Source organism: Sitophilus oryzae, unplaced genomic scaffold, assembly GCF_002938485.1.
Source record: "Sitophilus oryzae breed Bouriz unplaced genomic scaffold, Soryzae_2.0 scaffold_481_pilon_pilon, whole genome shotgun sequence".
NCBI classification, from domain to species: domain Eukaryota; kingdom Metazoa; phylum Arthropoda; class Insecta; order Coleoptera; family Curculionidae; genus Sitophilus; species Sitophilus oryzae.
This window is the reverse complement of record NW_022147064.1, coordinates 70,294-94,037: the sequence shown is the minus strand read 5'-3', so window position 1 is coordinate 94,037 and position 23,744 is coordinate 70,294. Positions and strand designations below refer to the sequence as shown.

Genomic DNA, 23,744 nt, shown 5'->3' with positions numbered 1-23,744 from the left:
CGTTTTTTAAATAACAAATATTGTAATATTCGAAAGGCGTTTTCACCCTCTTGGAATTTGAAATTCGAGAAACCCCTCCTTATCGAACCTCTACACCCCACAGTCAATCCGTTTGTCAAAAATCAGCTTTAAACATCAAGCAGTTTAAGCAGAATCGTGATTACTCAATGGTCATATTTTATGAAACACCCTATATAAATTTTTAAAAAATCTTAAAATATGTAAAACAACAAAATAAAATATACGTGTTTAAGAGTTTTTTCCGAAAAACTGACCGGTGTTTAAATAAAAAATATTCTAATATTTGAGGGGTGGTTTCACCCCCTTAGAATTCGAGTTTCGAAAAATCCATTTTTATCGAACCTCTACACCCTAAAGTCAATCCGATTTCCAAAAATCAGCTTTTTACGACAAGCGCTTCAAGCAGGATCGTGATTAATCAATGACCAGATTTTTCGAAACACCGTGTATAGATTTTTTAAAAATCTTAAAATATATAAAAAAACAAAATAAAATATACGTGTTTAAGCATTTTTTCGGAAACTTGACCGTTTTTTAAATAAAAAATGTAATATTTGAGGGGTGGTTTCACCCCCTTGGAACTGGAATTTCGAAACCCTAGAAACCCTAGAATCAACCTGTATGCCAAAATTGAGCTTCTTACTTTGAGTGGTTTGAGCAGGATCGTGATTAATCAGTGAGTCACTTAAGGATTTTATATATTAGTATAGATTTTGATAAGTTTGCAGCAAACCCATTCCACATACACACTGGCCAAGAGCCTGGACAAGAGGTTGAGGTATTACCGATTTTTTTTTTCGATCTCATGAATGTTTTGAAAATATTCGCGAGTCAGAGACGAGGGATAGTTTTCTAAAAATATTCCTGAGCTAATATTTAGTTTCATCTCTTCCACATCTCATACAGAGTGTCCAAATATTCCGTTGACATAGAACTACTACGTATTTTTGGAATCAAAATAAGTTCATTGGGCCAAATTTACCTCAATTCAAAAATGCTTCATTTATCCGTTAGAGGGCATCAAACCTTTAATAAAATAAACACATTTTTTAACTTTTGTACTGCCCTACAACTGTTTTCCAATCCAAGATTGTACTTAGTACTATTCACTCTCTTTTTTTTTCTATACTAAATTAGAATTTAATATAACAATGGCGTAAATACACCAAACAGTATTTAAATGCGTTAGCAAAAGCTTTAAAATTATGAATGAATTTTTAAAATATAAAAGTTAATATTTTTGCTATTTATTCAAGTATACAAAAAAATATCAAATAAAACATTTCCCAATGACTCTCGAAGTCATAGCTCGAGATGTCAACAAACAATACACTCAAAGACGCTAAAAATAATTACTAAAATTTATTTTTTCTGTTTGCATATCACAGGGGCAATGAGTTCTAAAGGTCACCACTTATATACACTCACACAAGTCTAATATCTTTTATAATGATGACATAATGAACAAAGTTTTACGACTTGTTAATTGACTAGAAAAAAAAACTAAATTATGTCATTCGTATTTAAATACCAGCAATAGGTCATCATTATATTTGATGCTCCATATAAAATGATAGTGATGACTAAAATAAAACTATAGGATAATAGAAGAGGCATCAAATATATAAGATGACTAATATATTTTTTAATATGTATTAAAATATCCAGAAAAAAAAAAACATAAAATTACAAGACTTTTTTTGAGCAGTGTTTAATACTTTTCGATGTCCAACTATACCGATCTGGTCATGGTAAAAGCATGGTCTAGATTTTAACGTATAAGACAGTGATATAGACAGCTTAATGAAAAATCAAATGTATTAAAAAGAGATAAAAGTTAGGTTGATACATTTCTTCTATGTGGTATTGCCGGATTTTGCATCAAAATTTCAAACCGCACAAGTAGGCGTACGAAAAAAAATGTTGCATCTAGGGCTGGAACTTTATTTTTCACAATTAGTTACACATTTTTCTACAACTGTAATAGATTATATTTAGCTTAGATATATTATCTTCATTTCAGTAGTATACATGAAAGTTTTTAAAATAGTTGATACATTTATATTTATTGATCTCTGTCGCATGCATTAAAATACAGACCACGCAGATGAAGTGTCCGGGATGTCTAACTTGAAACAAATAAACACATTTGTCTGTCATTTTAATTAACAGGTAACTTGTATTTTCTGTCATTTTTAGAGTTCCGTACCTCCGTAAAGGAAAAAAAGAACCCTTTTATAGAATCGCCTTGTTGTCCGTCCGGCAATCTGCCTGTCAAAACCCTTTACCTCGGGAACGCGTGGAATTATCGAGTCGCAGTTAAAACCATATACTCAGGTCTACAGTCCCTTGAAACACTCAAAAAATCAAACTTCTAAATTAACGTAAAAATAAGATACGGCCGTTTTTTGTTCAAATAAAAGTCTGTTAAAGGTGAGATAAATTAAAATGCTTCCACTGTATACCTAATTTATTTTTTATATCTCATAACCACATATGCACCAATTATAGTTGATGTAAAATTTGAAATAATTCATATAGGTATTAAATGAAAACAAGCCGATGTCAATCTGTTTTAAACATTTAATAATTAGTCGTTAACCACAGCTGAACTGTTTTAATTGCGCGTAAATCATAATCTCCCCTACTACTCTGCTAAACGTTAAATTTTCGTAAAAGCGTCGTATTATTTTAGGGGTATTAATTTTTTATAAGTCAAAATTAGGTGTTTGTTATGTATTATTAATTTTTATTATGTACTTATAATGTATGTTATTTTTATTTAGGTATTTAATAATGAATTGTATATTATGTACCTTAATTATTACAAAGATTCTAGCACTGTATATACCCACACACAGGGCTGGTAGATCTCGATAAAAAAACATATTTTCTCTTTCCCGTTTTTCAAATAAGTCCAAAATAACTTAAGTTAAAGTTATTTTACTTTAAAAACTTAAAATAAAAAATGATTTTTTGCTTATTACTTATTAATAAATTTACGGGTATATTTTGATCCCAGAAATTTAATATTTTTTACAAAAATTTTTAGAAATTTCTTTAATTTTTAGTTAAAAAACATAATATCTTCGTAATATGGCAACATAAGTAATAAATTAAATTTTCAAGAAAGAAAACTCGAAAAAGATGTTTTCAAAATTTAAGCTAAAAATCAATTTATTTTGAAATTTTCAAAGAAAAATATCTCAGTTATTTTTTATTTTGAATTTATTTGAAAAACGGTAAAGAGAAAATATGTTTCATTTATCGAGATCTACCAACCCTGAAAATATTTGCACCTATTAACCTCACCCTGTATAAATATTTCCTATCCAAAATTAAAAATTAATAATACCAAGTATAAATGAACCGCGTAAAATAAAACACTGGTGTCAAAAGTAAAAAACCATATAAATATGCTGCGTAAAACGAGGGTATTCATTACTCCTGTATTCATTACGCATAGAAAGTTAAATTATTTTGTATAAACTGTAGTTCCATACAAAATTTGGATAACATTCAACTCAATTTTAAAACAAACTAAATCCGCATAATTTAGAACATGATATTAAAGACGACACAAAAAAAAAGAAAAAACTTCCGAATAGTTCAAACGTTATACGCGGCGCGGCGGTTCTTCCGACTTCGCCAACTTTTCGAACTTTGCACCGAAAATTGACTGGATATTAAGTTTGTTATTTCATTAAAATAGGGTTAACTTGTAAATTCGCTCTGCCGGGTAATTCGATATACAAATTCGTGATTTTGCCCATTTATTAAGTTACACAAGTTCTGCTTTGTACTGTAGGGATAGAGGGCGCGCGGTCAAATATCCCGTTTCAACTTGGCGAGATTGTTTGTAATAATTATATCGAGATACGTACAGCCCTAATGCTAGTTGCATTAAAACGATAATGTACCTATGCCGTTCGGCCACTTTGCGACTTCTTCCAAAACATCACAATTCAGGTAGAGAAAAAAATTAATGTTTTTTGTTCACATCTCTCTCTCTCTCTCTCTCTAGTTTTAAGTCTCAATATAATTTAATGCGATCTATGGTATCTATGAATCCGAACGGTCTAACGATCTATGTATCCGGTCTATATGTACCTGAACAAATTCTTCTTTTTCTCGTCCGTTAACTCTCAAATAATATGGTCGTTTCCAAATCATCTTGATGCTTTTTTAATCAAATATTTATCCGTCAATAAACAGTAAAATAATATTTTAATAATAAGATATCGAGATATAATTCACAGGTCTTGTACATCAAAATATGAATATCAAAAAGCAAAAAACAAACATCAGGGTTTGGCTATACCCTTCCATAATTTCTGCCCACCAAAATCAGCTACTGTAGGAAGATGTTAATAAACAAGATAAATTGGTCAGTTGTAAACCGCAAAACTGTTAAGCAAATTACGCCAACAGATTAGCTTTTACAGCATTTCTTTCAAGTTGTCACGTTTAAAACGATTTCGGTGAATATAGGATGGGCTTGAACAAATATTGGCTTGCCTTGACAATATCTGTGACAATGACCAAACCAATGAGAAATAGGAATGTCCATTTTAAGAAAATATCGATAGAGTTGATTCTTTTCCATATTGGTTTGGTTTTAATTAAATAAAAGTCGCTTTCTATTGATTGAAAAAAAACGACGTTGGTGATGGCTATGAAATGAAGATCGCTGCATTTTATACCGGGTGCGTCTCAAAAGTAGCTCACCCCTAACCTAACTTTTTTTATTTTTTCAGATAAAATAACGAGATTTAGTATGTTATTATATGACATAAATTAGAATTGATTAACGTATTCAATTGTTTTTGGTCACAACCTGTTTCGCCGGAAATGACTACCACTTTTAATTTTTAAATGGCACCCTCGGTATATTTTTACTTTATTCGATAGAAAATGACACTCTGAATAGAATGACATATTATATGTCAACTTTTGACATTTTCGCTTTAAAAAAAATCGCATTGAGTAGGGTTGTCTTAAAAAGTACAAAAGTACACACTAAAACACTAATTTTTAATCAAGGAGCTTTGGAAAAAGATATTTACTCATCTCATGTTTTTCGTGTCTTGTCCTGGCCGGTTAAAAGATGCCCAAATCGTATTTTTAATCATATCTCAATTTTTCAAATGAAACAAGGGTGTTTCATTAGCATATTTGGGAAAAGCATTTTTTTACGAATAATTTGGTACCTCATACTTGGTATTACGAGTCAAATTGCCGTTATGAACCATATGTTACAATTTCAAATAAACCATATACAAAAATGTCAAAATTTGACATATGATATGTCATTCTATTCAGAGTGTCATTTTTTATCGAATCGGTATGTAAAATTATACTGTCATCGATCATCATTTCTAAGCCAACTAGACGCCGTTTTTTTTTCGATAATAAGGTATTTGGCTCTATAATATAGCCTGACCATTTAGATTTAATTTGTGCGAAACAATATTATAATTGAAGAAAAAAATGATTAGTGGAAAAAATAGCACATGTCAGAAAAAATAACATTAGAGAATAGAATACGTCGATAAGTTTTTTTTTCGAAAATTATCGATGTTTCAATATATCGATAAGTTTGAACGTTCCTAGTGAGAAGGATATTAAGAGAAAAAATACAGAGACGAAACAGAGGCTGGAATGGATTAATATTTTGTCAGAAATATTAATAAATGCATGAATATTCATAGGAAACTATCTGTTAGATTTCATTAATCCACGTTTGAGACTTATCAATGAGTGGGCCGTATCAAAAATGTGAAGGCCGCAGAATTTTAATTCGCTTTTCATAATAAACATTTGATTTATGAGTTGTACTAACAATTTATGTTTGAAATAAAAAAATGAAATCACACCTTATTGTTAAAAATTCAGTTGTTGAATATCTTTGAAATTGTTTTAAATTTTGTTCTGTTTTAAAATCAATAAATCAACAGCTGCATAATATACAGGGCGAGTCTTAAATAATTGCAAATATTGTCAGGGCTAGTAGATCTCGATGAAAGAAACATATTTTCTCTTTACCGTTTTTCAAATAAGTCCAAAATAACCAAGTTATTTTACTTTAAAAATTTCCAAAAAAAAAAGTATTTTTTTCTTTTAAATTTAATCTATTACCTATGTTGCCATATTATCAAAAAATTATGTTTTTTAACTAAAAAATTTCCAAATTTTTTTTCAAAAAATTCCAATTTTTCAAAAAAAAATTTCGCGAAAAAAATCCTTATAATCGTGTATCTGGAATTGAAATATGCTACCCATAAAATACCCCCTAATTGCACCTATTTAAGACTCATCCTGTATGTATACAGAAAAAAATATCCAGACAATATAAAATGCGTCTTTCAAAGTTCCCCTAAAGAAATGATTAAATAAACTTTCATGCCTTGCATATGGAATCCATATTTAATATCATAAAGTGTAGACTTGCTACATAAATAAAATGTAATACGTATTTGTTTTGCATATGATGCTAACATGACGTGTTTATCTTATTCCCTTGTGTCTGACATTGGCATTATTACCATGTCATCTATTACATTTCTTGTTCTTTGGAATATTATATTGCAAATTTTAATTGGTTGCATTTAAGGGCAAATAATCATGTTTATTAGAAATTAAGAATTTTTTACTCCGAATAGAAAATAGAACATGCTAATTTGTTTCAAACGCCACAAATAATTTTTTAAGCAATTTCAAACATTCCAATTAAACGTAATACCTTGTAAGTAATTTTATATCGAGAAACTATGGTTACGCTCGTTGAATTTGACACTTTATGTCAGTTTAATAATATATTTTCTTGCTTTACTTTTATGCCTAGGCGTTAATTTTTTTTTAGACAATGAAATTTTTTTCATGTTCTCAAAATTTGGTTTCACTTGGCAGACGGGTGTATTAATAATGATCTTGGTCCCTCCGATCAAAGAACCATATAATTTTTGAACCGAACATAGAATTAAAAATAGAACCAGACAAACCTTGAATAAAAATGATTATTCAGCCATAACTTCCTTTTTTTTCTACTGTTAACTAGAACAAATCACTTTAGACGACGACAGTCTCGACTCTAAGTCATAAAAATTTATGTATTTATTTATTTATTCATAAGTCGGAAGGTAATAAGAAAATATAGCTGAATAGACAACGTTGCGAAAAAAATCGATGAGTTTCAATTACTTAATCTTTGTAGCACAAACGTTATCGGCATAAAAATGAGAAAGATTTGTCGTGTAGTTGAATAAATTATTTTTGATCCAATTAGTTGTAATTAAAGTGCTTGAAAAGTTGCCGTATTTAAGTATTGTCAATAATATGTTACATTGTATACAAAAATAATATATAAAAAGGGATAACAATATGATTTTTTTTGGACCAAGTGCGATACATCATCGATTTTGGGACTTAGAAACTCTTAAAATGTATTTAAAAAAAATAAAGTTGATGATGGCAGGTCAAACACAAAACATCAGTTTAAAAGTTTGATAACACCATCTTGTAAAACTATAAATGTACCAATGAGAATGTGAAATTTATTTTCATATATTTCAATAATTCCAATAGAGTCATACAAAATAAAAATAGGAATTTTTCAAAAAAATTCGAAAAATCTTCGAAAGTATTCTGGATTTTTTTATACTTTCTCTTGTAGTTTCCGAGAAAATGATGATGATGATGCCTTGTGCTGATTCAGTTCATATCAATTAAAAATCTTCAATGCATATCTGGTTTTTGAAAACTTAAATGCGCTTAAAGAAAAGGATTAGCACCATTTTCACAAATTTACCTTCTTTATTTTAATCGTAGAAACTAAAATAAATAAATCGTAAATTCTCGTTCAAAAATCATTTTTCTTTATAAAATTATTATTAGAAACGATTTTAAACCAAATCAAATAAAAATTTGATCTTTGGGCTTATCAAAAATAGGCACTTTACGGCTCTTTTTAAACGTCAAACCAATTCAATATATTGTATAACTCAATGGCATTAATTACTTACAGAACACAGTCAATTTAACTTAATTATGTGGAATTTGATACGATCATTATATAAAATTATTGGCGCCAATAGACTCTCCCTAAACATATATTTATTCAAATGTTGTAAACAATTTTGTTATAGAATTGATTGTTCGTATATCATTATTTATAACAGATCTTTACACTGAAAACTTGACTAAACAATAAGTACTTATTCTTAAGTACTTATTATATTAGTTATTTTCTATAATTTTTAATAAAATATACTAAAGAAGTAAATTGTTGTAATTTTAAGATATGTGAATCACCTTGAATATTGAAGTGATCCAATATTCTTAAAAGTTTTATTTCTTCTAACTTCCACCAACATTCGACCTGTGCAATAGAATAACTTTTACTGGAAACCTTTAGTAAATGTTACTTTCACTATATAGTGAATGTTAGAAATTACTAGGAAAAGTCGACAAATCTCTTTAAAATGCCACATTCACTAGTCCAATGCGTAAGTGTTAGCATTTCCTAGTGAATGTTAACAATCACTGAATTTCCGACTTTCACTGTATCACATATACAATATCCAATAAAAATATATCGCTTTATAGTATCGCTTCTTTGATTTTTCACAAAATATTGTAAATCTTAGTAAAAAAATTTCAGTCAGGGAAGATTCGGTTAAGTATTTTGTTCATAATTTTCATATTTATCTGCTATAAAATAAGGCATTATTCTATTTTTCCTTCCAACAAAGTAATACATTTTATAAAAGTTATAGTGCATTTCCTCTTGGTTTAGTTATAGTGTTGTTATTTATCATCAGCAATAATTTCAAGTACTAGGTACTAGTTTACAAATGATCTTCACTTACATGAATATAAATTAACAGTATCGCTAAAGCTCTTAAAACTACATGCACACATATAGCAATAAAACTAACGGTTATGGCAACTATAAAAGTTATATTTTCTTATGTTCTTAGAAGTCTTCAATGATAAGAACGTAAAATGAATAGTAAAGATTCCATTTTGAATCCTGAGTAGGTTTATTTATTTACCAATTTACCAAATTTGTTTAATGAAGTATTTATGGATCTGTCAATTAACATGGTGACAGAATATTTAAAATGTTAAATCGACACAGAATTTTACTTTATGAACTAGTATTAACTTGATGGTATGATCAGAGAATGAAAAACGCTGAACTTGATGGTATGATTAGAAGAAAAACGCTAAGAAATCCCTCATGATCCGAAAGAATCGAACACACATTAGAATAACAGACAAAAATGAAGTAATAAGCCTGGGTCCCAACCCATAACGCCGGCCGGTAAGAGAACTTAAAAATCTTAGCAAATATACAGGGAACAACAACAACAACCCTAGTTTAAAATAAAACCTTTGATTGTATTTTTTCTTAGTATTCTTCATTTACTATTTATATACCCTTCTAAATTTTTTTCACACATTATACCTGAAAACGACAAGATCGTTCATTTAAATGTTCCGAAATTCTTGGGCGCTTCGTAACCAGTTCGAAAAAAAGGGAACAAAGAAACCGGAGGTCAATTTACCCAAAATGAGTGTGAATGCACTCTTAGCCCAGCTGCATCATTGGCCAAAAATCACAACGGTACCGTACCCGACCGGACAGAGAATATATATGTATATTCCAATCAGTACTTCCCGTCGTTGGGTACCCATAAAAACCGCATTGAGTCAGATATTTTTTATTTATTCTCGTTGATTTGTATGTTTTATTTATTGGTTTTAAACCTATACTTCATATTTTGGAAAAAAAATTGTTCACAATTGAATAATTCATCTTTTAATTAATTTCATATTTTTAGTTTTTACATTATATTTTAGTTTCATATTTTAATTAATATTTTTAAATGGACTTTTTCTAATTTAAAAAGTAGTTTTATTGATGTTTTTTCGTTGGAAGTTGCTTGTTTGTAACATATTTTAGAAAAATTCAAAATTAAAAAAAAACTATAAAGTAAAATAAAAAAAAAATCAAAATTTAAAAAAGCTTAACGAAAAACGCCTTATCTATGAGTTGAACAAGTTAAGATCTTTGCTATTATTATTTCTGAATAGGGCACCCTCTTGTTATTTTGTACTCAATTGAAAAACGGCAAAGAGAAAATATGATTCTTTTATCGAGATCCACCAGCCCTGAAGATATTTGCATTTATTTAAGACTCACCCTGTATAACACTCGTCAGATTTACACCCCCTTGAAATTAAGATATATTTAATTAATAAACATTAATTAATTAACGATAAGATATTAAATAATTAGTATGATAATTATTGTAAATCAGTAACTTTATTATTTATTGGAAAATAGATAATTATCTAAAACTAATTTTAGGGTCATTAGATGTAGTGCGATAAAATAATCGCGAAAAAACTAGATAAAAAAAGAATTATTTTTTTTCGAAAATATAAATGCCGCAATTAAATTCAACATAAAAATTATGTCACCTGATTTTCTAGTAAATTGGTATGGTTACAGGATGACAAGTACGTTTTAAAAAGTGCTGTGCCTTACAAATAGTTACACACAAAACGAAATTCCTGTTATACGAAACGTAAGACAAAACACGTCATTTATTTATTCATATTACATATTTTAAAACGATTTAGTCGCCTCATAGCATTGGCGTAACATGCGAACAGTGTCCAGCAATATTTTACTTTGATATTTTTGCAACATTAAAATATCGTACTTGGCTATGAAAATTTTGTCTATGCTTAATTCCTAATATTACAGTTGAGGGTTGGAACCTTTGGTGTTACACAGCAAAATAAACTATTAGTTTATAATCATCTGCTGATGATGCTAACATGGTTAGCGAAACGCGCGTCCAGTGTAAAAGTAAAAGTGTTTTGGTGTATTGTGGTGATTTAGTGTAATTTTATTTTGCTTAATTCCTAATAATAACATTTCATTATAAAATCATGATAAATATGAAGTAATGAATATCTATCCTAATAAAACAAATACCAAGTAATCGAGTAAAAAATAATTTCTGTCAAGCTGACTACTATATGACATTTATTAAAAACTCACTGTCCTGTCAACACGTTTGACTGTCTGTCAACGCGTTTTTTTTTTATTAATAAACTGCAATCTTTGAATAAGAAGACTAAGGAAGGAGCATAATGCTATCCATGTATTCATGCATGGTGGGCGGAAAAAGCGCCATAAAAGCACTCTAGGGTGGGGATCCTTGACAGTTCTGTTTGATGATTCATTTGACACATTTGAATTTGATTTGAAATTTTGTGGATTTGTCAGTCTTTACGGAGCTTATTTTATGTTATTTATTATTTATTTTACTACTGATAGTTGTATAAAGGTAGTAAATCTAGATGGAAATTGTGGCAGCACTCAAATTAACAGTGACACTATCGCGATTTATCGAAAAAGACTCTAAAATAGTTGGTTGTGTAGCGTGCGGTAGATCTCGGCAAAAATTGAGTGAAATAATGGAACAACTTTTCGCTAGTAAGTGACTATATAATATACATACGTGTAATAAACCGATCATTTATGAAATTCACTTAAATTAACTAAATTATATATTTTTCTTGCATTTTAGCTTTTATTTATTACTTGTCAAAGATTAGATGTCAAAGAATTTAGATACGTTAATTTGACTTACCTGCTTCAGTAGCGTATCGGATGTTTCTGGTAATAAATACTTATTATAACTTATCTATTTTTATTAGAATTATATATTTTTATAACAATTTTAATAACTACCAACATTTATTCACAACGTAAAATAAAACAACAAATTATTGAGTCTACCCCACGTCTACCTTACATCATAGTTTTACATTTTTTAAATAAAATTAGAACGACACTGATAAACCGGAATTTAAGTCGGCCATATTTGAGGCCCATCGCGGTGTACCTAAGATTTTTGATATGCTCCTTCCTTAGTCTTCTTATTCAAAGACTGCAATCTAATCCAATTAATTGCCATTTAATGAATAAACGACACACAATAAACAAATAAAAAAACACGGATAAAATCAAATTTGAGAATGCAACTTTTTCCTACTACTACTCCTTCTTCAATGTGACTCTTTAACCCAAACATATTGACAGAATCATGAGTGAAAGTGATGGCAGATTACAAGATATATATTGCCCTCAGTAATTAACACCCTTATAAATCCCTTGATACATAAATAACTATAAAAAACCCAAGATTTTCTTATTTGGGAGATAATTTCTATCAATTAAAATCAAACGAGAATATTATATTGTCGCGCCACTGATCTAGATTTACGTTTTTGCAGAAATGTGGCATGGACAGGCAATGAACTTTAGAGACTTCAACCGTACTTTACGGCAGAAACTTTTTTCGCGTTGCCAACTTTACGCGCTATACGCGACCACATTTTTGTCTAATTAATGAACGATTTTAGTTGGAGTGCTCTTTGTAATCCTTATCTTTATGATGTAACGATATTATCTAGAGATTAAAAAACGGGAATTTGTGTTCGGTCTAAGTATAGAAACGGTGCTTTAGAAGATGTGTTAAAATAACTATTTAAAAAAAATATATATATATCAATAACAAAATACCATAGTTTTAAGATGTATGAACAATATTAGGGGATTATTTTGCTTGGCATTTAACAGGCTATAACTCTCTTATTTTTGATGATAGAATAGATAAAAAGATATATAGATAGATTAGCGATATATGTAAGTAAACCAAGATGATTGTAAACTAACTAAATGTTGAATTACACGGCCCTTAGCTTGAAATTAATAAATATATTAACATTTTATAAATATATTAACATATTAAATTACAGTATGGTACCCACGAGGAATCAAGAGACCTAGAGGAAGATCAAATTTGAGATGGGATTAACTTGGGCCCACATAGCCAACAATAGCCAACTATGGACCCAACTACAAAGAGAATATCCATATATAAGGGAGTCTACACCATAATTGAAAATGGTTGAATAAGCTGAAAATGATAATGATGATGATAGTTTTTTTAGTAGTAATTATTTTTAGTTTGTACTAGTTTTCTTTATTATGTTCATTGTTCAATTTTAAATGAGAAAATAAAGTTTTAGAAAATGAGTATGGTAGATATAAAAAGAATTTTATATTTTAGTTTCTTTTTATTATAACTACTATACTATTTTATCTTTATAAGAAAAAAAAATGTTATACGAGTATTTTTCAAAAATTTTAAAAGTTCCGTTAAAAATAAAAAGTTTCTTCTGGATTTTAGAATAACTTAAATTTAAAATGTAATAAAAATATTTTTAAACGGAATGAAACATAATTTAAACATATTCTTCGTTCAAGAACGAGGACAAATACCGTATGATCGAGAAAAAAACGCCGTCAGCGATGGCTATGAAATGAAGATGACTGTAACTTTATATGTAAAATTTTACAGAGAATATCATTGATGATCATTTTCAAGCCAACTGGACGCCGGTTTTTTTTTGGATCATACGGTATATACAAAGCAATTTTATTCAGTTTCTTATAAGTTTGGGTCTTTATTTTTAACAACAAGAAAAAAAGTCTTGATGTTTATACGAGTATTTTTGAAAAAGTTGAAAAGTTCTATAAAAAATAAAGTTTCTTCTTGGATTAGAATATCATAAATTTAAAATAATTTAAAATACAGGGTGGTCCGGACTGTATTCCGGAAACTTCGGCAGCATATTCTGCAAATAAAAATAGGTAAAAAAGTTCTTCTAAATGTATGTCCTAAAACGCTTAGTTTTGGAGATACAAGGTGTACAAGTTTCATATTTTTGTCGATTTTTTCTAAATAATTTATGAAGTAACGTCAATATTTGGAGAAAAATTGGTATCTGGGAGTTTTTTGGCACGAAACACGAAATTTAATTTTGATGTCAATATAACTCCTACATTAAGTTATTACTCTTAATACATAAAGTTATTACTCTTCAAAACAGTTAAAACATAATAGTAGGTGGCACCCCCTACAAATAGGAGTCATATTGGCATCAAAATCAAATTTTTCATGTCAAAAAACCCCCAGACACCAATTTTGATCCAAATATTGACGTTACTTCAGAAATTATTTGGAAAAAATCGAAATAAAAATGAAATGTTTACACCCTGTATCTCCGAAAGTAAGCATATTAGGGCATACATTCATACAAACTTTGGTATTGCCCCCAAACTTTTTTAATTATTTTTATCTGCATAATATGCTGCCGAAATTTCCAGAATACAATTCGGGCCACCCTGTATAATAAGAATATTTTCAAACTGTATCAAACATAATTTAAACAACGTATTCTTCACCAAGAACAAATCCTACAGCCGTAGCGCAAAAAAATAAAGAAAGCGCGCGGCATCCTTTTTTCAGAACCGCGTCTGGGTCCGATTCGCAGAAAAGCTCTTAAAATACCTCAAAGTCTTCCGTTGCCAGCGCCGTGCCCAGCAGCACACCACAAAAAAGTACAACTCCCAAACACACCCACACATTCCGACGACTTAGTACAGCCATCGCGAAAAAAGTTTTTCTTTCTCAAAACTCCAACAGTTCACTTAAAACTTTCCAAAGTCATACTCCCGCGGAAAAGTCTCGTTTGCGATGGTGTCAAGCCCGAAAAAAATCAGAGATGGTGACAGAGATTACTGGGACCACCGACGATATTATTATACGTGAGATGGACCAGAGATGCTGGGGGTCTCACACACACACGCTGCTCTTGGTGCTAGTTGCGAGCGCTAGCTGAGCGGCACAGAACTGAATATGCCGGTCGCGCCACAACTTTTTCAAAAGTCCGAAACACATGCCGCGCAAATGCGACGTTGCCGCGCTTCGCGGCCGTCGGCGGCGGGATATTTTGGCGCCTCGCGACGCAGTGGGACAGTGTCGTAAAGTGCGTAAGCTGGGGAAAAAGTCAAATAAGTTGCGTCGACTTTAAAGCCCGCGTCTACACGTAACGTTTTACCTGTCAGATATGACGGACTAAAAATCAGCGTAGACACTGGAATAATAAATAAATGGAATATAAAATAAAATAACTCGTTATTTTGGACTTATTTGAAAAACGGTAAAAAGAAAATATATTTCTTTAATCGAGATCTGCCAGCCCTGAAAATATTTGCACTTATTCAAAACTGACCCTGTATATATGCAAATATTTTTGAAATGTGTGCTGCTATTGCTCTCTGCATGCATAAAAAGTTTAAAATACGAAATTTGATATCGAGATTTTCAGACTATTGTATCACCCTGTATACAAACTGCTAGCATGCATGTAGAACTGTGCCGTGTAAATATATTTAATATGAAAAAAAAAAGAAGCAACAGAATAATGACGGGCTATTGCATAAATGAAACAGCGAAAATTTACTGTATATTTTGCAAATTTCTAGAAAAATCTCACCTATATACAGTATGATCGAATATAAATTACATCAAGTTGACTGATTATAGAAGACATTCACTGTATAATTTTACATAGAGAATGAATCGTCATTTCTACGCTCCCTCTGACGCCTATTTTTTTGAAAATTTAAAAAAAAATCTTTACATTTCAAAAACTTTCTTTTATCTCCGTTGCCAGAAACAAGAAAACAAATTTTCAATTGATTTGACATAGAAAAAAATCTCGAAAAAACTTAAAATAGCCTTTGAAATATTTTTTGTCTAATCGGCAGCTTTGTTCAACATATTACTTTAAAGCCTTATTATAATAATTAACTCATTTATTTTATCATATTATACAATATAGCTCATAAGAATTAGACTGACTTATTAATCAGGAGCAGCAAAAAGTAATTAAAATGTGTATAATAATACGCAAATACCTAGTTCCAAACAATTTGATTACGTACCACAAAATATTATAAATATTTCATATTTTTGTCATTATTAATTTTATTGATGGCGTCGAAACCCGTCGAAATTCCATAAGCAATATTCAGTATTTTCAATATCACTCATTTATATGACCTAACTGATCTAAAATTACCACAGTTTACATATAAAACGGAACATAAAAAACTGATCTGGATCATTTTTAGATCAGTTAGATCACTTAAATGAATACATCCAAAAAATAATGTAGGATTATAAAAAATATCTATATTTAATCTTATATATAATATTACCAGCCTTATAAAGTGACATGTTTAAGCCAATTTTGTAATAATAAAATATATATTCTTTATTTAAAATGTTCTAAATTATTATATCAATTAGAGGGTAGGCGTCTTCAGAGGCGTCTTCTAGAAAATTCATTAAATTTCTAACTTTTGCTTACCTTAATCAAGATCAGACGACGAGATCATATTTCTTCAATCGCCCGCACTATTTTTCACAAATATTCGAAGTTTTAAATCGATTTTATTAAAAAAAAACTAAAAAAAACTTTTCTTTTACGGAATATTACCACGCGCTTCACCATCGCGTCACGAAAAGAATGCCTGCTAACAACTTTCGAGCGCTTCTGTTTTTCCATAGCCTATTCTGTATTTTTCTTAATTTTTTTATTGTGATTCAGCGTCGCATTGTAAAATAATATGAAAATATAAAAAAGTGCGCCTGCTTGCAACTTTCAGAGCGCGTCAGATTTTCCATGGCCTATTCTGTATTTTTATTATTCTTGTCAAAGATTCTTGTCATTAAGCTGGCTTTACACTACTCGTATATCAGTAAGTTTGTCTTAACAAAAATTAGTTATTACATCCTATACGAGATTTTTTTTAGAAAAAAGAGCTTTCAAATGTTCGCGCGATTATTTTTGTCGAGTCTGATGCATTTTTAAATATAGAACTCCCCTAAACATTGAAAATTCAGTATAAAAATATTCTATACGGCTGTACCGATGTATTCCCAATGAAATCATTTTTTATTTTTGTTTCGTATCAATTTAATCGATCTATAAATAAATTTATAGTTTAAACAGTTATAGGAAGTCGTATTATTGTTGAACAACACGTGTTTCAAGAACCATGAAATTCTATATATCTATTTTCGATCTAGGTTACGAGTCGGCGATTTATGCTATTGGAAAATTAATTTGCATTCAAAATAATAGATATTTTCGTCAAGATGTAAAAAGATCAGCCTATAAATGATTTTTGATTGAAGAAACACTTAAAAAAATATGTATTTAAACTGTTGTTTGACTGACAACAGTATGCAACTTATTAAATTTGCTTGTAATTTTAGTTGCCTACATTCGATAAATGAAATATTTCAAATTTAAAGGTTATAATAGGTGGAAGAATTGCGGAAATTATAAGAATTTACGTATTATTCATAAATATAAATAGTATACTGACCGCATCTCTGGACGCGTTTATTTACTACGAGAAAAACGCTATCATTCGTATTTTTATATCCCGAATAGTGGTTTTTATAATATTTAATTAAAAAAAAAATACAGGTACTCCTTTTACTTCAAGAGAATAAAGTTTATTACCTAGGAATTACACGTAAGTATGCTATAATGCCTCATTTAATAAGGTAATTAATTATATATTGTGTATTTTATTTAAGGAAATACCTTAAAAACACTTTTTTAAATGGCACCAATAACGAAAACCCCTGTAATGGTCTTACAAGAGCTAACAATTCAAAAGGGTTTTGCTCCTCCCGATTTTCAGATTGTCTTCAGTAATTCTGGAACGCACGAAAATCGCTTCGATTATATGGTAGCTGTAGCTGGAATTACAGCCAGTGGAACTGGACCCTCGAAACAGGTAGGGAAACATGATGCCGCACATAACGCACTGAAAATCCTGGAAGAAATGGGCATCTATAAGCCGTCTGAAAATCCAGTGGCCGAATTTAAAGTCCCTTTTAAAGAAAGTGGTGGGAGTCCTTTTAAAACTGCATTAAATTGCATAGGTTTGTATCATTTTATATCGGATTTTATTCTCACTGTGCTTTTGCAATGTTACTAAATATATATTCCTTACTAATATCTTGGCATGGTATCAAAAATATTTGAATACAAACGTGCACTTCTGTTTTTAGTTGAATTGCAAAACATATGCATAGAAAAAAAAATTCCGGCACCTGAATTTAATGAAGTTTCCAGTGTGGGACCTCCTCACGCCAAGGAATTTACTTTTGAATGTAAAATTGCCTCGATAATGACGGAAGCTAAAGCCAATACCAAGAAACTGGCGAAACAGTTGGCAGCAAAAGAGATGCTAGAAAGGTGCATTGATAAAAAAATATTTTTTTAGTATTAAATATAAATTTATGTTTTATAATCATTTTTCCAGAATGAAGGATTTAATACCAGATTTAATAGATGAATTTAGCGAAGTAGATAGAGCTTTAAAAGATAAGGACTCAGAAGCTATATCAAGTTATAATGAGATGATGGACATAATTCCCGATAAAAGTGTAAAGATGGATGAGCTACCTTATACTTTGAAGAAGCTGATGGATATAAAAAATCTTAGATACGAGGATTTTCGAGAGGTAAAAACAGTTTCACTTTGATTATTATACAATATGATCGAAAAAAACTTGTCAGCGATGGCTATGAAATAAAGATATCTTTTATATATAAAATTATATGGGGAATGTCATTGATTATCGTTTCCAAGCCAACTGGATGCCGTTTTTTTTTCGATCATACTGAACAGGAAAGACTGACAGGCCGGGTTGGGTAGGTAGAATTTTTTTTATTTTCTACCATATTTTCTACACGTAAAAAATTAATTTTCTACACCAACTAATTTTCTCCATTTTTTACATGTCCAGACGTAGAAAATTAGTTTTGTAATTACAACCCTGCTGACAGGTAAAATTTTACATGTAGGCGGAGCTTTAATCAGCTGTTTTAAATAGTTTCAACCCTCCATTCCATTTTATTATTAATTTTTCAGGATCTTCAAACTCCGTCTGAAGAAAATTTAAAGAAAATTTTAGACAGGCTAGAAGTGGGCTATGAAATTTTACCTTTTCAAGAAAACCCACCACTGGCTGCACTAATTCTCAAAATCGACACTCCGTTTGTTATAATTGGAAAGGGCGAGTCTTTTGAAAAAGCAAAAGAGAAAGCGTTGAGTGATGCATTTATCAAAATGGATTTCTTTATGCAACTCGATTAATAAAATATGGTTGGCTAGCTTGTAATATTAAAAAATGTGATTTCTAACGAAGTTTGTTGGTGTTATTAGTTTCCGCCACAATCTGATCGGTAGGTAAAATAGGTATGTTTAATTTTTATAACAGACAATTATCAAATACATTTGAAAATGTCTTCAGTTTGTTACAAAAAAAAAGATATTAGAGTTATTTATATACTTGAGGTTTTCATTTTTTGATACGCCTACAGAAGATTGTTTTTTAATTTTGCAAAATAATATTTATAATAATATAATACATACACCGGAAAAATCTAGGGATTTCGTTTTATTAAAGTTAAAAATAAATGTTTTGAATAAACAACCACATATTTGTAGGCCGATTCTTTCTACTTCGATTGAAAGAAGTAGTCACACTAGTTATTTCTAAATTTGGGATATTTGCAGAAGTGTTTGTGCATTTTTTGTCAAATGTATAAAAAGCACCTAGCATCAATTGTTCGAACTTAACCTGTACTGGCTATGTTTTTATGATAACTGGCCAGAATTTATTCAAATAACTCTGTTTAGTATTAAACGACATTATGGAGCGTAGACATCTTAACAGAGACGAAATGCTAAGGGCCATGGGTATGCTCGAAGCTGGAATGCGCCAAATCGACGTAGCTAGAGCATTAAATACAACGCCAGATTATTTTTACAATTAAATGCTCGACGCCGACCGACTCTTACAGCACCAGAGCTTAGTTTAAAGCCGGAGTCTCATGCATCCGAAATCGATGGTACGACATCCGAAATTTGAAGTTATCGTGTGAAATTAAAAAGCCTGTCACATACATCCGAAAGTTCGTTCCGAAATTTGACAGTTTGGACATTTAGACCTGTAATTACTATGTATTATTATTATGTATTATTCCATGAATTATTGGAGTACTTCCTCGCCAAATATCCCGAAATTGCCCACTTCCCACTAAACCTGATTTTAAAAACCAATGTTTTAAAAAAAAAGTGAGGTTAAAAAAAGCACACGATATCGTACAAAAGTTAAACAAAATTTAACTTTATACGACGTCGGATGATTAGTTAAAATTATCGGATAAAAATTGTTGTCAAAATATTTCGACCAATAGGAGCACCGTCGGATCGTCGTGTCATCGGATTCAATTCTCCAGGAAACACATAATGTAACCATTAGTCCTGACGCTGTTCATAATAGATTAAGAGAGGTCAACTTAAGAAGCAGACGCCCCTGGATAGCTCAACCCTTAACGAGAGGAAATCGAGAGGTACGATATTTGTGGGCTCAAGATCATGTTCAGTGGTTGAATGAACAATGGGCCAATGTTCTCTTCACGGATGAGTCACGCTTGGGAATTCATCCGGATTCGAGAAGGCTTAGGGTATGGAGAGAACCGGGAAATCTTATTCGGTTGGATCATGTTCAGGAAGTGCACCCTTATCAAGGTGGAACAGTTATGGTCTGGGGAGGAGTCCAGTTAGGCCGAAAAACCGATCTCGTTTTTCTTGAAAGATTTCTAAAAGGAATCACATATCGTGATTTAATTCTTGAGCCTGTCGTGTTACCATATGCCAATGATTTTGGGAGAAACTTCATTCTCATGCATGACAATGCTCGGCCTCATACAGCCAGAGTGGTAAGTGAGTTTATCAATGCTCATCAATTAAACATCTTACCCTGGCCGGCACAATCTCCTGACTTCAACCCCATCGAGTACGTATGGGACGTCATCCAAAGAAGAATTTTGAGAATGGACATGCCTCGTGAAACTCGTAGGGATCTGGTTCGGGCCGTGAATGCAGCGTGGCAGGCTGTACCTCAAGAAGAGATCGACAACCTGATCAGGAGCATGGAGAGACGATGTAGGGCTGTAATGAACAGTAGAGGAGGCTATACCCTTTGTTAAGTAAAAATAGTTTTATCTTTTTTTTTTAATTCACAGTTTAAAATAAAAAAAAATGTGTGTATTTTTTTGAGTTCAATAAAAATCAAGGTAAATTTGAAAAATTCGGTAAATTTCGCATTTTTATTTCCAATACGTCCTGTAAACTATTTGTTTTTTTTTTAATTTTATTATATCAGAAATGCAAATAATAAAATTACTGACGATGGCTGGATAAAATTGTAATATCCCTAGACTTTTCCGGTGTGTGTATTTAAGTGTTAAATTAATATTAACTGATTTAGAATAATTAAATACATTTTGACTGTGTCTTTAATTAATTATTATAATAAGAAATAAAATGTTTTTTACGCTACTAATATTTGTTAATAAAACTATTGAAAAATTGCTTATTTTTAATATGAATATCTGTGTTCCAAAAATCGTGCATGTGAATTTAATTAATTATTGCATTTTGGGGAATGGAATTTTGTAGCAGATCCACCAAGCAAAAAATATAAACATTCTAGTTAAAAGAAAATAAAAGTTTTGTGCAATAATATATTCGAAACACCCCGTATATCTATGAAAATATTAAATACTGTATGATCTGAAAGAAACGACGTCAAACGGGCTGGGGAATGACAATCGATGATGATTTTGACGAGGTCAATCTCTAGACGTCGTTTACTAAAAATTGACATAAAATTTGTCAAAAATTTCACTAATTATAGAAAGATTAAAAAAGAATTGAACGTTTGCACACACAAATCTATTCTCAAAAAATATATTATAAAATATTTTTCGAATTTTAAATTACACAGTATAATGATATATTTCCTGTATAATTTTATATATAAAATGACAGCTATCTTGGGTGGTCATACATTATAGGAGTATTATATTTTCAATTAAGATATGTTAACTAGAAAATTTGCAGCTATTTTTGTATTTCTTTTCTGCGAATAGATATGAAATATAGAAGAAATTAATACCTGTGCAATAAATTAACTCAAGAATTCACTATAAAATTATGTTTACTCCTTACTTTTTGATATTTAATAATACACAATGAGTAAAATCATATTTTAATTAAAACCGCGACATTGTAAATAAAAATTGTATAATTAAATAAATAAATTACAAAAAAATTATTACTGACTACCAAACTGCTCACATGCGTCTTTAAACTCTTCTATCATTCGGTAAATCCCCGGATTCCTCGTAATATCATCATGACCGTGTCCCAAATCATCCGAAAATCCATGAAAAACTACATCACCTTGATTCGCCGTTCGTGTTTTATTAGCAATCTCCGCCAAAAGCACCCCCAATTTGTACGGCACCACAGAGTCATCTTCAGCATGTAAAATCATAATAGGACAGTCAATAGACGTGATATGTTGATAGGAAAGGAACACCAGTTGATTATCTCTAAGAGGTTGTAATATCGTACTTTCGAAATACGCCAACCATTCAAATATTTTACCGAAAACTATGTTCCTTATCACATCTTCCATTGAAGTAAACGGGCTTTCCAGAATCAGACCTTTTGGCACCACATTCTGTTCTTCCTTTAGCACTTTTAACGTGTGAGTAGTTAGGGCAGTGCCCAAAGAATGACCCCAGTAGTATATATCTACCGTGGGGTTCAGAGAGCGTACCCAATTGTATAACTGCACGTGATCTCTCACTATACCTGTCTCGGTCATGTCAACATTACCACCCGAATCACCATATCCTCTGTGATCGATAGCAATAACGAGGAAGTATTTCCTGAACACGCTGTATTGGTGAAGAGGTTTTGCTCTGTTGGCGTATACTCCATGGAGGTAGATCAAGATATCTCGAGAACTGTCACTGATCACGTCTTCAACAGATAAAGTATTGGTAATATCATCTTCATGTAAAATTAACCACATCCCTATGGATGTCTGGGCATTTCTTGGTTCGTCATGGACAGTTTTATAAAAATTCTGTACTCCCTGAATGCTATAGACCTCTTCGGGCTGAGAGAATTGCGGATTTCTTGGCGATTCTATGGGAATGAAGACCATAAAAGTTTGAAAAGGCAGCGACCACCTAAATGAGAGGGGTATTATAATCCATATTATGGAAAAAGCTACGAATGTTGAAGCTAATGTCGTTGTCAAACATCCAGCGTAAAGCTTTTTGTACATTCGCATATTTATTCCCTATAAAACGATACTGTTATTTGTATATTTCTAGTTGCAACATTTATAATACTTACACTAAATCATACACAAATAATGATATAATATATTAATTAATTATATTAGTAATGTAAGTTTAAATATATCGAGATAATTTGTTAAATTCATTCTTTATCAGTCTGCAAACTGGTACAATGACGAGCAGTATGAGTAAACTGAGCTGTTGTATATTATTACCGTCTAGCACGTTATCAAACTGTTTAAGAAGCTTAATAGATATCTGAGATAAAAAGTAGATGAATATATGGCATATTCCCATACACAGTTTGCTAAAACAGTAGCTTACAGTACGTCTGTCCGTTCTGTAGCTACGTGGTATCCGTGAGGGGAAAAGATATTTACTCAAAGTTTTTCGTAAAAAATTAGACGACGCGTCCCATCAATAAAAATTCGACAAATTTGCAAGTAGCCAATAAAATGAGTGGGCGGAGCGATTTGCGGTGACGTACTCGCCAAGTCGACGTATAAAATATATTGCTATTTATTTAAATG

The 23,744-nt window shown here is 30.8% G+C and overlaps 3 protein-coding genes across 3 annotated transcripts in view; 1 reads left to right on the top strand and 2 right to left on the bottom strand.

Moving 5' to 3' along the window:
- LOC115886280 overlaps positions 1-14,804 on the bottom strand; it is a 156,965-nt gene extending 142,161 nt beyond the window's left edge. Inside the window, exon 1 of the mRNA XM_030905371.1 lies at positions 14,463-14,804. Within this exon, the coding sequence (XP_030761231.1) occupies positions 14,463-14,561 (99 nt within the window). The 5' untranslated portion in view covers positions 14,562-14,804. The remainder of the gene's footprint in view (positions 1-14,462) is intronic.
- Positions 14,805-17,290: 2,486 nt separating this feature from the next.
- Positions 17,291-19,419, top strand: LOC115886285 (RISC-loading complex subunit tarbp2-like). Its single transcript, XM_030905376.1, has 5 exons — positions 17,291-17,506; positions 17,571-17,921; positions 18,051-18,237; positions 18,305-18,506; positions 18,917-19,419. Exons 2-5 carry the CDS (start codon positions 17,597-17,599, stop codon positions 19,139-19,141), a joined length of 939 nt encoding a protein of 312 aa, XP_030761236.1. The 5' UTR covers positions 17,291-17,506; positions 17,571-17,596; the 3' UTR covers positions 19,142-19,419.
- A 2,674-nt stretch (positions 19,420-22,093) lies between these two features.
- LOC115886286 (lysophosphatidylserine lipase ABHD12-like) lies at positions 22,094-23,469 on the bottom strand. Its single transcript, XM_030905377.1, has 2 exons — positions 23,270-23,469; positions 22,094-23,213 (listed from the first exon to the last, which is right to left on the bottom strand). Exon 2 carries the CDS (start codon positions 23,202-23,204, stop codon positions 22,173-22,175), a length of 1,032 nt encoding a protein of 343 aa, XP_030761237.1. The 5' UTR covers positions 23,205-23,213; positions 23,270-23,469; the 3' UTR covers positions 22,094-22,172.
- Positions 23,470-23,744: the final 275 nt, after the last annotated feature.

Coding starts and splice junctions, on each gene's coding strand:
- LOC115886285 (XM_030905376.1), top strand. CDS start 17,597: ATGGCACCAATAACGAAAACCCCTGTAATGGTCTTACAAGAGCTAACA. Junction 17,922..18,050: donor AACTGCATTAAATTGCATAG/GTTTGTATCATT, acceptor TTCTGTTTTTAG/TTGAATTGCAAAACATATGC. Junction 18,507..18,916: donor GATACGAGGATTTTCGAGAG/GTAAAAACAGTT, acceptor TTAATTTTTCAG/GATCTTCAAACTCCGTCTGA.
- LOC115886286 (XM_030905377.1), bottom strand. CDS start 23,204: ATGCGAATGTACAAAAAGCTTTACGCTGGATGTTTGACAACGACATTA.